At 24.3% G+C, this 15,820-nt stretch overlaps 2 protein-coding genes and 1 long non-coding RNA gene across 5 annotated transcripts; 2 read left to right on the top strand and 1 right to left on the bottom strand.

Annotated features, from left to right (window-relative positions):
- The first annotated feature begins 463 nt into the window (after positions 1–463).
- On the top strand, positions 464–1,729 carry LOC127068117 (ragulator complex protein LAMTOR2). Its single transcript, XM_051003859.1, has 3 exons — positions 464–642; positions 902–1,064; positions 1,421–1,729. The coding sequence occupies exons 1-3, from the start codon at positions 575–577 to the stop codon at positions 1,568–1,570; spliced, it is 381 nt and encodes a 126-aa protein (XP_050859816.1). The 5' UTR covers positions 464–574; the 3' UTR covers positions 1,571–1,729.
- Positions 1,730–2,864: 1,135 nt separating this feature from the next.
- On the bottom strand, positions 2,865–7,629 carry LOC127068083 (BTB/POZ domain-containing protein KCTD5). Of its 2 annotated transcripts, none has more exons than XM_051003761.1 (4): positions 7,361–7,629; positions 6,633–6,929; positions 6,363–6,491; positions 2,865–5,040 (listed from the first exon to the last, which is right to left on the bottom strand). In XM_051003761.1, exons 1-4 carry the CDS (start codon positions 7,547–7,549, stop codon positions 5,011–5,013), a joined length of 645 nt encoding a protein of 214 aa, XP_050859718.1. In that variant the 5' UTR covers positions 7,550–7,629; the 3' UTR covers positions 2,865–5,010. The 2 variants fall into 2 exon arrangements, with proteins under 2 accessions (XP_050859718.1, XP_050859728.1); XM_051003771.1 differs by lacking the exon at positions 2,865–5,040 and adding an exon at positions 6,115–6,220 and having other exon boundaries at positions 7,361–7,626.
- Positions 7,630–7,762: 133 nt separating this feature from the next.
- Positions 7,763–15,598, top strand: LOC127068155 (uncharacterized). Of its 2 annotated transcripts, XR_007782859.1 has the most exons (4): positions 7,763–8,063; positions 8,148–8,324; positions 11,711–11,813; positions 12,618–15,598. It is a non-coding gene; the product is annotated as an uncharacterized LOC127068155 (long non-coding RNA). The 2 variants fall into 2 exon arrangements; XR_007782858.1 differs by having other exon boundaries at positions 7,763–8,324.
- The last annotated feature ends 222 nt before the right edge of the window (positions 15,599–15,820 follow it).

Here is a 15,820-nt window from a genome sequence, read left to right as displayed (position 1 = left end):
CGATTTTTTATTTTTCATTACACTAAAATTAAAAGTTTACATAAATTGTTGAAGGTATAAAATATGAGATAAAAATATTATATTTATTTAAATATTTGAAGGTATATAGGTAAATAATGAATTTATTTAGAAATAATACTGATTCAACAAATTTATATTATTTAATTAATTTTATTAAATTTGATGAAATAAATACGAATCATCATTAACTAGTGTGGATAGTGTTTTATAATTGTAAATTGTGCATAATCTCTATAAATTAAATTCTATAATTAAATATTTAAGATATAGTATTTTCAATTATAAAAACATGTTTATGTTTCATATTTGTGTTCGAAAAGAGAAATGAACTCTTAGGAAATGGTTCTTGATTGGGTAATTCTCTTATATCTCCATTAGTACTGACCAATCAAAATTTTATATGACTATATTAGAATTTTTTAGATTTTCAGAATCAATGCGAAGATGCATATAGTTACATCCAGCCATATACACACACATATTAAAAAAAGGTGAGACTACTTGGATTTTGACAGAGATAGAATAAGTTTCTTTTAAAGAGAAATACTGCGCTATGTTGAAACCAAAAGCTCTTACGCAAGTTTTGAGCCAGGCAAATACAGGTGGAGTTGAAAATACTTTGTAAGTAATAAATTAAATATTTAACTTAGTAAACTGTCATGCTGTTAACCTATATACACATTGTTAAGTGTATTATAATATACTACTTAATATATATTTATACATTTATTTTTATAAGTAAAATAAATGAAATGTATATTTATTATATTGTAGTATTAAATTATACTTTTCTATAGTCTATTATAGTAAATTTCATTCCGTTATGTATGAAATAAATCGTTATGTATTTGTAAGAAATTAATAATAAATAATATTACAGGTTGCTCAATAGAGATGGTGGTCTATTAGCTTATAGTGGTTATGGAGATAAAGATGCTAGAATAACTGCTGCAATTACAAGTAATATTTGGTCAGCTTATGAAAAGAATGGAAGAAATGCATTTAAAGAAGATAAATTACAATTTGTTTTGATGGATTGTGTGGTAATCATATAATATGTATAAAATTATTTCATACAATATAATGAACTTTTGGAAGTAATACTTTGAATAATTTTCTTTGAATAATTTAAAATCAAATATATTGTAGTTCGTAATTCTCAGTAGATATAAATAAGATTTTGAAAGATATTAAAAACTATAATATAAAAAATGAATTAAAAGCTACGTTTTTCTTGACGCTTGATTATTTTTTATTAACAAACTAAGCTTTAAATATTTTGTAATTATCTCATATGTTTATACTTATTACATAAAATTTCAAATGCAAGTTATAAAAGAAGCACAACAACGTTATAATTTTAGATTATAATTAAAAATTCATAAATATTTAATTCCAGGAAGGCAAAGTGGTGATTACAGAAGTAGCAAATTTATTATTATGTTTATATGCTAAAGAGAATGTGGGATTTGGATTATTAAGAGAAAAAGCACAAGCGCTTGCTAAATATCTTGATCAACCTTTGAAAACAATTGCTAATATGCCTTAAATAAGATTTTATAAGTAATATAAAAATTATAATTTTAGGTACTACTATAATAAGAGCATGACTATAATGTTCATATTTATATACATCTTTAAATCTTTATAATTTGTATTATATGTGTATATAAGCATATATAGTAATAAATAAGTTTGTATATTTTAATATTTTTTGTACTTTATGATTATTATGATTTATTATTGGTAAAATATTACTTATAAATATTTATACAATATTTGTATGAAAATAAAGATCTTAGAAATGGAATTAATTATAATTAAAATTTTTTAATAAGCTCTTTACTTAATTTAAGCAATGATAGATACAAATAATTAGGATTGTAATTTGCTTTGAAAGTTTATTTATTTTACAAGTAATATAATATAACTATAAAATTTAATGAAATTATACTCATATACTTAAACAAAAATTAAATGTTTACAATGTCTTTATCGTAATATTAAAGCGTAAGTTATCTTTTGAAAAGACTATTTAATAAATATAATCTTTTCAATAATCATAATTTACACAGAATTGCATTAATGTATAATAATTATTGCATCTAAAGTTACTGTACTATTTCATAAACTAAAGTTACTACGAAATGACATTTAACTTTATTAATCTAAGTTTTTTTTTTGTTTATATTAACAATAAATGTGCAAATAATGATCATAAAACAATGTTACTTATGAAATTACATGCATATACTCATGTATTATAAAGATATAAAAGATCTATATATCTTAATCTTTATAAGTATTAGCCAGCCAATTATGTACACTTATTCAGTGATTATTTTTTTTCTTATTAATTAATTCTTAATCAGCTATATTGTTGCAGTATTAATGGAATAAAATTAAAATTAAAATTACATGTGCGCTTACATTAATTTGTTTACTTGTGCATTATTTGAATATAATTGTGTATAAGCTATCATTCAAATATAAATTATTAAATGATGTTTCATATCATGAATAAAATGTAAACATAGATTCTTTTTAATTTCAAAGTATTCTGAAGTGAATTTTAAAAATAATGTTAAAAATATTAATTTTAATCTAATTTTCATATTAAAATAATAAATTCCAAATATTTTAACAATAATATGGACATTTTCTTATATATAGTTACTTAGTATTTATAAAGTCTTCTATTATTCATTCTTATTCATCTTTTAAAGCAAAATGTAAATATTTCCTAATGTAATGTAATTATTCATTAAATATATAAATTATAAATTTATTTTAATCTGAATATTTTATACATACATAATTTCTAAAAGACTATAATTTTGTGACATAGTACATACTATCAAATTACATGTGAAATATTTCAAATATTATTATGTAAATAAAATATAATATCTTCTATAAATTTAATAAGGTTCAATTTATTACTACCTCATATTTTTCACAAGAAAATTAAGTTGAAATATAAATTCATTTATTTCTATTTATTATATATATTTTTTTTCTATTACTTTTTCTTACATTTCTTATAAATAGTAGTATTAAAGGGATATTCTTATAATATATATATGTGTGTGTATCATATATATGCACATAAATACACAAACACGCACATATATATATATATATATACACACACCACCCTCATAATTAAAATTAAATATTGAATTTATATAGTTCAAAAATTCATTTATAAACGCATAAATTCTTTTATAAGTTGAGAATTATATAGATTTATAAATATTAACATTAACTGAATTAAAGAAATATATTCAATTAAGAAAGAAATTTGTTATATTGATTGAAATATACATAAAAATTGGATTAATAATAATGGTCCTAAAGTTATTGACGAATTACTGTTTTACTTCTTAATATAATTGTCACAAAAGTAATTGATATTGCAATCAATAATTTTATCAAAAGTATTACGATCATCTAAAGATTTCAAGTTTCGAGGTTAATAAACCTGTTATTAATAATATTTTTATTATATTTCTTTATAATGTAAAAATGTAATTTACTGCTAATGTCATTGATCTGTTATGTCTTGAAATATTAGGATTATACATATATTGGATTTGCCAATAAGTAATATATTGGAATGATCAGTAAAAAATACTGTATACAATGTTGTTTATTTAGATATAAAATACTGGAAATTCCAATGTTACTTATTGATCAATCAATGCAATATTGTATTATTTATATTTAGAATAATATGTTTTAGGTACATATATTTTTTTTTTCTTATTCAATTTCTAAATATGCATATATTGTCTAGGATGATTTCTTAGTAGGCCTGAAACAATTGACAAACAATGTCTATTGCAAATTTTCTCAGTATTATTGTTACTGAGAATTATATATGTATATGTGTATGTACATATTATACGAAGTCACAAATTAACCAAAACTTATAAAAACGAAATATATATAATAATTCATTATCCCCTTAATGATTTTATTTATTATTAAAGGGATGAACATATATGTAGCTAAATAATCTGCATCATAATCAATAATTATTATTTTTTGTGATATAATTTTTTGAATGTTTACCTGTTTTATAGCATAAGGCCCAACATTGTGATCTTAGAGAATAATGTAACAAGTTATTTTCTTTAAAAATTTTTTATTGTTTCAATACTAATATGTATCTGAAGACTACTTAACAAGTTAGTAGTAAACACTTTGATCCAGATACTGAAAGTTATAATGCTAGCTATATAAATATCATGTACATTATGTTTTGTAGCGGCAGTGCAAGGTAAGTAATTTAGAGAATCTTATGATATAATTACAAATAAAAAGAAATCTTATACAAAAAATTTGGTACAAAAGGATAAGCTATGCACTACCACGTATATCTACATTCTTTGTAGAAATTTTTTATGAAAAAGATGACTTCCATAAACACTATTGTCCATTAAACTACTCAGTAAAGCTAAAACATAACTTTAGCTATTGTTAGATAACTTTGGTTATTAGTAACATGTTTGCCATTTTATCCTTAGTATGTCTCCTTTGAAAGCAGATTACTGTAATGTATTAAAAAAAAAAAAAAGAATAGTATCTTTCTAGAATTATTTCAATTGTTAACTTTTATAAAATTATAAAATATTGAGTAAGTGAAATATTCTTCGTGAAAGTAATGTCTTTCATTACAACAAGTAAATGAAAATGTACATATCTTCATTAATAATGAAGGTGTAATAGTTTTCACTTTAAAAGTTTCATATACAATATTGCTAAATAATAAATATCTGTAGAAAATATAATTAAAATTTTTACAGTTCTGCATATTATTCTTTTGCTACATTATAATCATATAGAAATGAAAAACTTACAAATGGAGACTGTATAAATCTTAAAAAATAAACTATTAACTAAAAAACAGATACAGTCTTCGTCTTCTTGCTGCACAGTTGATCTAATTAAAGGAGGCAAGAAGGGATAAGGGACGGATTTAGATTACATGCGTGATCCCTTCTGTTGTAAGACCTAAAATACAACCCCATAATTCAAATATTTTGATTGTTGGAAATAAACAAAATTAAATAAAATAAAATTATCAATCTTTATGCAATTTTAAAATCATTGATATTTTATTGCATTATTTTAAATTTCTTTTTAACACAAATAATGTATGATATATATTATTGTTCAGCCTCTGCTATATTGTTGCTGTACAGAATTATTTTATTGCAAATATAACTTATAAATTCGATTAAAAAATAAAAAATGTATTTTTTAAATATAATAATACAGAGAGAAATAACAAACTGTATAATCAATTAACATATATGATTTACTAGTAATATCTTAAATATCGAAGATTAAAATCAATCTTGTTACTAATAAAATTATCTATTTATTTTCATATTATAATCTGTATTTCTTAGTAGTAAATAATTAATTTCTTTACTAAACAATATTATAACCAAATAAATAAGCGTAACATATAATGAACTAATTGTAACATGCATTATTAATTCATGCAGGACACAGGGCAAGAGAAACCAAACCAATGAAAGATAAAAATCTTTATTAAATCAATAGCATGCGTTACAATAATAGTAATTTGATACATACAACAAATATCAGAGGCAGAACATGCTCATGCAAATTAATGTAAAAAATTTTGAATTAATATAAAGTTAAGTAAGAATCTGTTCAGTTCTGTTAAAAATCAATAAAATATGTTTTTTATGACAAAATTAAAATCATGTGAACTTTTAATTTTAATGTTATATGTAAAACCTATCTTATGAAAAATGATCATATAGATGAATATTTTATGTTATTTACAAGATTTCAGTTTAATTTTTTAATTTCATTTTTTTTCTTTTTTTAAATTTTTATGTCATTTAATTATTGAAAATAATAGAACATGAAATTTATGAATGCCAATATATAATAATATAAATAAAATGATTAGAGGCAAATAGTGTTATTCCAAGAATTGCATATAATGTTAATTATCTTTGGCCATTATACAATGTATAAATACATAAAAAAATATATTACTAAAATTGTATATTAAAATAAATATTCCAAGAAAGGTGCTTAAGGTAATACTGATAAAATATGTTTTATTTATTCATGTGCATATGAATATGAAACTATGCACATCGGGATATTTATACGAATGTCTTTCAAGTATATCCATTTAATAAAAAAGCTACGAAGAAAATAACCACCATATAGTTTTTGTAGTAGAATGAAGTATATTGAACGTAATATTCGTTCAATATACAAATTATATTATACATAGCAATTTTAACTAGGACAAGGACTTAAATAGAGGATATGGGAAAGTGTACCTTAACACGATCAGTTGATTCCTGTTCCTTGCTATTGATTTGACTTGGTCCATATTCACGACTCACCACACATAGAAATTCAGCATGATCATCATTCCCATAATTATATTGGGAGCCTATATTGATTAGCTAAAAAGAATAGTTATATAATAAACTTATATAGAATTTTCTTTAATATAATAATATAATGCAAAAAACGTTCAATTTAAATATAAAATTTCAAACTTGTCATATTAGTTAATTAATCACAAATTGTTTTGTTATATATACCTGTTCAAATTTCCATCCATCAGACATTGTTGATACCATTTGTGTTAATTCATCCTCATGACATTGCAATACTCTATAGACATGTTTCTTTGAATCTCTCAAAGGTCTTGTATCTCGCATTATAATACGTTCCTTAACTAGTCGAATTAGTTCCGTAATATTATAAAACTCTGCCTCTTCTAATACACCTTCTTCAGTTAAGTCCTTATTGATAACCAATTTACCATGTCTTAAATAGTTTAAGATAGGACTAAAATATGTTGGATCACGGTCTATTAAGTAAGCACCAGTTTCATCCTATAAAAAAAATCTTTTAAGTCACTATATCGTATCACTATACACATAATTGTATTAATTTCACATTGTTTCGATGCAAGGTTCGCATTATATCAAAGAATCACTCACAACTTTTTAAACGTTATGTACATGAATAATCTTTTTTTTATATGATCTATTTATATGATTAAAATATGATATATATTAATTATACAATATTAATAGAGTAATGTAGATATATAATTGTATTTTTTTTAGGTTATAAATCATTGCTACAATGCTGCTAGCCTTAAATTTATGTATATAATATAATATTTATATGAATGCTTACAACACGATAAAAAGGATTACATTAAAAGATTTTTATTTCATGTGTTACTTCCGTTTCACATAAAATATGTAACAAGTAATAATAAGTAATAGTTACAAATAACCTCACAATAGGAACTAACCCTGTCCGATATGAGGTCCGAATCTTCTTGACAAAGTCGATACAGAAATGAATTAGGATCCCGGGCCAACGTAGTTTTTGAAGTTAAGAAATATGTTCCGCCCACATTTAATTTTACCCATTGTATATTACAACGTTGTTGAATGTTATTTTCTGTCATTTCGTGTGAATTCTCGCTGAAGTTCGCCATGTCCGCTTTGACATTCGTATATATGTGTTCATATGTATATACATACAAAGTGTGCACAGATTAAATTTCCAAAGAAGATTGGCATCTCCCATTGTGTAAAAGTGAAGATATGGCGGATGCACGAGTCTAGACAAAGCTACATACGAATTACAATAATTACTCAATAGAGGCAGCATTAGTTTTCTGCGACGCTTAACTAGTGTTTCTTATTATCCTAGTCTGTCCTAGCCTTTATTCTAGAAATCCAATTAATCGTTTGTATTATTTTTAGTTATGATTACAATGTTTTAGCCTAGTTATGACTAAGACTTAATATTCATGATTTATATTCACATATTATTGCATATGTGACGTTAAGGAACTTAAAAAAAAATACGGCGAAAATATTTCTTTTTATTTTTTCTTTTTAATTCTGAAACTGAAATATATTCTGAATCTATAAATATTTTTCTTTTTTCTTTTCAATTCTGAAACTGAAATATATTCTGAATCTATAAATATTCTAACTTCATGGGTAAATTTGGAAATAAATTAAGTGTTTCCCATTTGGATGATTTTCGTATCAAGTTATGTCAATTTATTGTCGATTTTATTTCAGTGCTGTTTATCATCTTTCGTTCAAAGCGTATGTGACTTTAGCGACAGGTATGGACAAAATAAGAACTACAAACAAGCGAGAAACGTTGTCCCCACCATGCGTCTATCATGTCGGTGTATAAGTTTGTGAAGTTATTCCGTTCTCACGCATCATTAGGATTGTTTTCGTATAGTTGAAGTAAGTAGTTACTATCGTGAACTCACGTTTTTAAATATAATAATAATAATAATAATAATAAAAATATACTCAAATATTATTTATATACATCTAAATATTATTTAATACATTTTATATCATAATAGCAAATGTTAGGCATATTAATACTTGGAAACCTAGGATTGATCGTCATAAGCACGTTATTTTTGTTCTTATTACTATTTTTATTATTTTATTATATTACATATTATTATTATAGTAATAATAGTAATGATATGAAGTGAACTCTTTTAGAGGAAACTATAACAAAATAGCGTTGAGAGAAAAATCTCGTAGGTAATGTGGAAACTCGTATTTTGATTTTCATTAAAAATAATATATTATATATATATATATATATATATATATATATATATATATATATGTATGTATGTATATATAAAGCTTTTTATTTGTGCATAAATTATTCTCAAAGAAAAAACATTTTTAACACGATTAAAAAAAAAAAATGTCGACAATTCGAAAAAATAGGTTTATAAATTAAATTTTCATCTTTAAAATGAGATCTTGTTCATAAAAATTAGTGAAGACTTACGCCTGGTTTCATTGTTGGTGTAAACCATTATAAAACCAGGGGTGATGAATAATCTTCAGTAGTAAGTAAATTTTTAAATCCTTCCGATTACTCAATCATATCGAAAATGAAAAGTCCAAATCGGCACGAGTATATTTTTTGATTTATAGCATTTATTTATTTTTAGATTAGATTAGGATAGGCTCTTTTTGTTTCATATGCGTTTATAATTATTTACGCTTTGAATATTTCACAATGTAATTTTAAATATTTTTCTCTCGTGAAATATATTATGGATATAATATTTTTAATAAATAATTAATTAATAAAAAATAATTATATATATTTAATAAACAATGGGTAAGAAGACATTCGCGATGGATAGATTTTGGATTACAAGCAAAATTGTGTGATTTTCTTGTAATAATTAGAGTAATCGCTTGTAAAAAGGAGCGTCCAAGTGTTTTCTATTATATTTTCAGTTAAAAATTGATTAAATTAATTTATTTGAATTGACGAAAGAAAAGTCTCAATAGTGTTATTACTTTTTAAAAGAGAAAAATTGCGTAGTCATTGCTGAAAAAAACAAAGAGATTTGTAAAATCATGGCAATTTTTAATTCAGGATTTATTGCAATTAATATGCCAAATCTCGTTTCTCTCCCTCTCTCCGTGTTGCGAAAAAATAGTAATCATTTTCTATGCATGGAGATCTAGTTTTTCTTTTCAGATGCGTTACAAATTAGGTTAAATTTCTTTCTATATATTAAAATCAGAGATCGTTATTAGATTTTTTGAACGATTGACATATTTAATCAAAAACTTTTCTTGTTCGCGTATAAAAAATTTTCTGTAGCAATGATTATGACATGAGAAAAAGAGGATATATGTTGAAGACGTCTTCACAAACTGTGGCTGAAGAGTCTAATTATTGAATTATTTTCGAAAGTTCGTCAAAACGTTTCAAAAATGACGATGGGTGTAAACGTGTATTTAAGAAATTGAAACGATTTAATATTTCGCCTCAGGTTTTACTTCGCCACGTATATGCAAATAAGATTATTTTATATTTTATGCATTTTTATTATTAAAATCGAGTCATAAATTTTTCATGTTTTTTTTTTAACAGTTTAATTAAGTTTATAATTTTATTCTTATGTAAACAAGTTCTATATTAAAGTAATAGCTACGGAACGTATAAGATATGAAAATTTTGAGAATCATTAAAAGTTGATTGAACCAACGTGTACACGAAGCTAAAACGTGTATACAAGAAAGTATACCAAAGAAGTGTATCATTTTGTCCCGAATACGCGATTAGGATTATTTGATATTTTACATTATTAAAGTCGTCTCTTATAAATTTTTTACTTTTCTCTTTTTTTTCTAAGTTAAATTAAATTCGTAGTTTTATTTTTCAAAAGTAGTATACTTCTTATTTTTATTAAATTCAGCTCTATTAAAGTTATAATCACGAAGCAATATAAGATATTGCAATTTTAAAACTGCATTGAAAAAAGTATATATAGAGCTAAAGCGAGTCTATAAGGAAGTGTGCTTTTGCCATGTATTACGGGGAAAGGAATATTTGTTTAGATTAGGATCAAAAATATTTTACGTTTGTTTTCTCTTTTAAAGTTAAATTACATTAAGTTCAAAATTTTATGTTTCGTAAGTAATATATGTGTATATATATTTTGTTTCTTTTCGTTTCTTATTTCTTTTTTTTTTTCTATAAAATCAAAATTAGAAAATCTCTATTAGAGTCATTAAATTAGGGATTTTAAAAATCACGAGACGAATAAGAAATGGCTATTGTGGGGAACATAGATACTGCACTGGGTAAAGATATATATGAGCATGAAATAAGCATTCTTATATATATATATATACATATATACATACATACATATATATATATATATATATATATATATGTATATATATATATATATATATCATGATCTTTATTTCTACAGCGTTAAAAGGAAGCAATTAAAGATTAAGAATTTTTCATTTTCAATAGAAGTAATTTAAATATGAGTTGTGAAGTGTATTAAAGTTACGAATAATTAAAAATTACATTTACATAGAATCTAGTTTTATTTATATTTATATGATATAAATGGGTTACGAAGTAATTTATTATATGTGAGAAATAAATAACTGATATTGATTTATAATCGACCGTTTTAAATATACATTGATTTAAACTTTTATATGAAAGATCGTAAAACTTTTTGATTTAGATAATATGTGATAGAAATAATTTTTGATTAGATGAAATGTATAATAATTCTTTCCTACTTTTCAATTAGGTAAATAGATCTCATGGTACTATCGATTTTTCACGCTTTCTTCCGTTATAAAATTCCATTAAATGTGATTGAGATTTTATTTGATTATAAAAGAATAATAATATAGAAGTAGAGTTATCTTTAGATCGTGGATTTTTCAATGGCTACTTCCAGGTGATGAGATAGAAGATAGATATAACATTCGGTAGGATGTAAGAAAATTTTTATTGTAAAGTATTCTTCTTACGTAAGTAATTAATTTTCAAGTTTTTTCGAGTACCAAGGACTAGAGAAAAATTGTTTATACTGAATTTTATAATGGACAGAAAACGTAAAAGTTATATTTTTATACGGGAGAATATAAGACCTTGTAATTGCGTGAAATGTAGAATTGTTTACTTTTCGATTAAATAAATAAATTTTGCTGTATATTATCCATTTTTTGCGCTTTCTTCCAAAAGTCATTAACGTGATCGAATTTTAAAAAAATAATTCTATACAAGTAAAGTCCTTGTTAGATCGTGATTTTTTTTACAGGTACTTAAACATGGTGAGATCGAAGTAATCGATATAACATTCTATAAGACGTAAGGACATAAGGAAGTTCTTATTAGAAACCAATTTCCTACACTTTTATCAGGTACTATGGATCATACAAAAATTGTTTAAATTAAATTGTTATTTGACTGTTCTCCAGGTGCGATTAATTACTAGAATGAATAGTAGAATGCAATTTCGTTTTTATATCAAGACATTCTTTTAACCAATTTTGAGATATTTGAAAATACTATCGATCAATTAAGACGTTTAAATTAAATTTTTGTTTGATTTTTTCCAAATGTCATTAATTACAATAAATATTACTTATATTTTATAGAATGTAATCAGATTTTGATATCAGGGCATTCTATTAGCCTATTTTTAGATATTTACAGATATTATGGATCAATTAAAAATTGTTTAAATTAAATTTTCCTTAGATTTCCTTTCAAGATATGATTAATAATATATATATGTACAATAATTATATTGCAGTCGTTTGAATATAAGATGCGGTGCAAGTAATTTCGATATCCAGCTGTTTTTTTCTCTTAGAACTCAATTTCAATTTTCAATTTTAATTTTCAATGCACTTCGTAATTCAATTCATATTATTTTTCTTTTATAAATTTATAATTTTCTTATGGTACATTGATTATATATTTTAATAACAAAAGACACCTTTAACATAACATCTCAAATGTGACTCTTGAGAGCGGTCTTTTTGGTGTGGGCTTTTGGCCAAGTCTCCTTTTTTCAATAAAGAAAAATCGAACTCGATTTGTATACTTTGATTTTGCTTGGGTAGAACTATCTCCGGGGTGTTCACCCCTTGTTTTCAGTTCCATCTTTCTCACGCACGCGTGCTTCGGATTTCTTATCTTCTTTTCTTCTTCTTCTATAGGTTGGATCATTGAGAAACCGAATCGTCGTCGCGGAACCGTTTCATCATCGAAGGATTTCCGCTATTTTATGCGAATGTATAAAGAATCTTTTTATGTAAATTGTAGAAAGATTCATTTTTTACCATTCGGAGAACGTAGAATGCTATTAAGATCATGGACTGTATTGTAAAGTTCGAAATTTCGAAAACACAGACGAATTATATATGCGTATTTTACCTCCAATCTCATTCTTACTCAATGCAGTTCCAGCGTTCCTCATAATTGCCATTTCCTTTATTTTGTGATTTTTAGAATCCCTAATTTAATGAATCTAATAGAACTTGATTTTATAAAAATAAAAAGAAATAAGAAAAGAAAAAAAAATACACACACACACACACACACACACACACACACATATATATATATATTACATATGAAAGATAAATTTGAAAAAGATAATTTTGAATTGAATTTAATTTAACTTTAAAAGCGAAAATGAAAGTGAAAAATTCTCGATCCTAATCTATACAAATATTCATTTCCCTTAACGTGTGGCAAAGGGAGAACTTCGTATACATCCCAATCTATATGTTTTAGTTTTGTGTCCACCTTTATTCAATGTATTTTCAGTGGTTCACACAATTACGATATCTTATACATTCCGCAGTTATGATTTTAATATAGAACTTGATTTTATAAGAATATAATTATGAATTTAATTGAACTTTAGGAAAAAAAGAAATGAAAAATTTATGACTCGACTTCAATAATAAAAATACATAAAATATAAAATAATTTTATTCGCACACACATTGCAAAATGGGATCAGAGATAGAATGTTATGTTTGGTAGTTTTTAAATCTACCTCTATACTCATCACTATAAGAGTATTTTGAATGACAACATGATAAAATTAAAATATAACTAAGAACCATTCTGGGAAGGTTTTAGTGAACCTTTGAAAATAGCTCAATAGCCTCAATAGTGCTCAAGTTTTGGCACATAGCTTCTTTGTTTTGTTCCCTAATCACTGCTGCAGATCATTCGATAACGATATTTAATGGTAAAGAATTAGAACTGTTCTTGATTCTAAAATGTGCAAGTAAATTAACAATCTAATGTAACTTTAACACGACCCCAATGCAACCTTGAAAACAAAAAAATCTCGGCTCTTTTGTAGAAAATAATTACTGCTTTTTGATCGAGAGATGTCTTTTAAGATCAATAAAGTATATAGAAGAAACGTTTATTAATTAGTATATTAATTGTTGAAAATCCTAAGCTAAAAATTGATCATTCTAGTCCTAGGATTTGATTAGTTTTCGTTGTTGTTGCACGATGAACATTCTGCCCTAAGATGATGAAAAAACGTCCGACAACGACTCCACTTCGTGATTATAAAAATAATTCTTTAAATATAATACTAATCAGTTATGAACATAAAAGAAATGAAATTATAAATTGTCTAAGTTTATTCTCATGGAAAGAATGAATTTCGGTGTTCACTCGTTCGAGTGCGAAATGAAACTGTTTCAATAAACTGTTTCAATAAAGTCAGTCAAATGTATATTTTCGTTAATATTAAATGTAGTTGACGACCCGATGATTAAAATTTAACTGTATTGAAATATTAAATTGAAATTATTGTATATTTAATGCGCGTTAGGAATTAAGTAATACTTAAGTGAATGCATTAACATTAAATCTTATTTTCATGTACTCAGTGTATATCATACATTGTTCAAATAATTATAAAATAACCGAAAGTATTAATTGTTTAATCTTAGATATTTGGAAAGAGAGAGCTTTGATGTTTACTCGTCGAAGTGGAAAAGAGAACTGGATCGACAAATATCAAAGTTAATCAAATGTGCGTTTTTGTTGATATTAAATGTTGTCAATGATCGGAGATGTAATTTAATTGTACTTAAATATTAAATGGAAATTATTTTGTATTTAACGTGTGTTACAAACTATTTAATCATTAAGCGAATGTATTATTATTTAAATATTAATTTATTATACTCCGTGTACATTATACATCGTTTAAATAATTATAAAATAACCGAAGGTATTATTTATTTAATCTTATAGAGACGTTTGAAAAAAAAGAATTTCAATACTCAGTCGTCGAAGTGGGAAAGAAAACTGAATCGATAAATATTGAAGTCAGTCAAACGTTCGTTTTCGTTAATATTAAATGTAGGCAACAACTCGAAGATCAAAATTTAATTGTTTTGAAATATTGAAATGAAATTATTTTATATTTAACTCGTGTTATGATTTAAACGAATATACTATTGTTTAAATATTGGGTTATTATACTTTGTCTACATTATACATAGTTTAAATTATTATAAAATCGTTCCAAAATTACGTATCGTTCCTAAAAACCATTATTATGAATGACTGAACACGTATTTGCTTATTTTCATAGAATCATAGAACCCTCTGTCGAAAGCTGATTAAAATGCTTGAACGAGTTATTGTGAGTATGGCGAAAAGCGTTTCTTTGCATTTGAATGGAATCAGAAAATCTGAGGATCGGTTTATGCACATAAACAAGGAAGCTATTGTCTGATTTACGGAAGCAAACACACATTACTCATGACAATGAGTAGTGGGAATAAGAGCTTCTTTTTTGCCGCAAAATTCGATTGGCGTCACTATACGAAATTTTTTTTTTCACGAAAAATGTCGAGAATATTTATCTCAACAGCGAATCCAGGCATAATTCTTGAACGATTTTCATGAACAAGATCTTATTTTAAAGATGAAGGTTTGAGCGAGGATATGACTTCTTCAAATTCTTGGAAAAGCTTTATTTTTATGCATAAATTATTTTTGATAAGATACCATCATTTGATACGATTTTTCTTTTTAAAGAAAATAAAGTTTTTTCAAATGTTTGAAAAAGCTATGTTCTCTCTTGATCCTTCATATTTAAAATAAAATCCTGTTTATCGAAATCGTTCAAAAATTATGTCTTTACTCATTGTTAGCGTAAATCATTATAAAACCAAAAAAGATTTAATTCTAAGGAATATTGAGTTATAAGATTTTTTAAATAAAAAACATTTAATTATTAATTGTTATTAGTAATTATTTAATTTAAGTAATTATTAATGATTTTATTTACTTATAAAATAAGATAAGATAAGATAATTAATTTAGAGATTAGAAATAAGAGATAAGAAATAAGTAGTTATCATAAATGAAC

The sequence above is a fragment of the Vespula vulgaris genome, chromosome 1, assembly GCF_905475345.1.
Source record: "Vespula vulgaris chromosome 1, iyVesVulg1.1, whole genome shotgun sequence".
Classification (NCBI taxonomy): Eukaryota; Metazoa; Arthropoda; class Insecta; order Hymenoptera; family Vespidae; genus Vespula; species Vespula vulgaris.
This window is presented reverse-complemented; position numbering and strand designations above follow the sequence as displayed.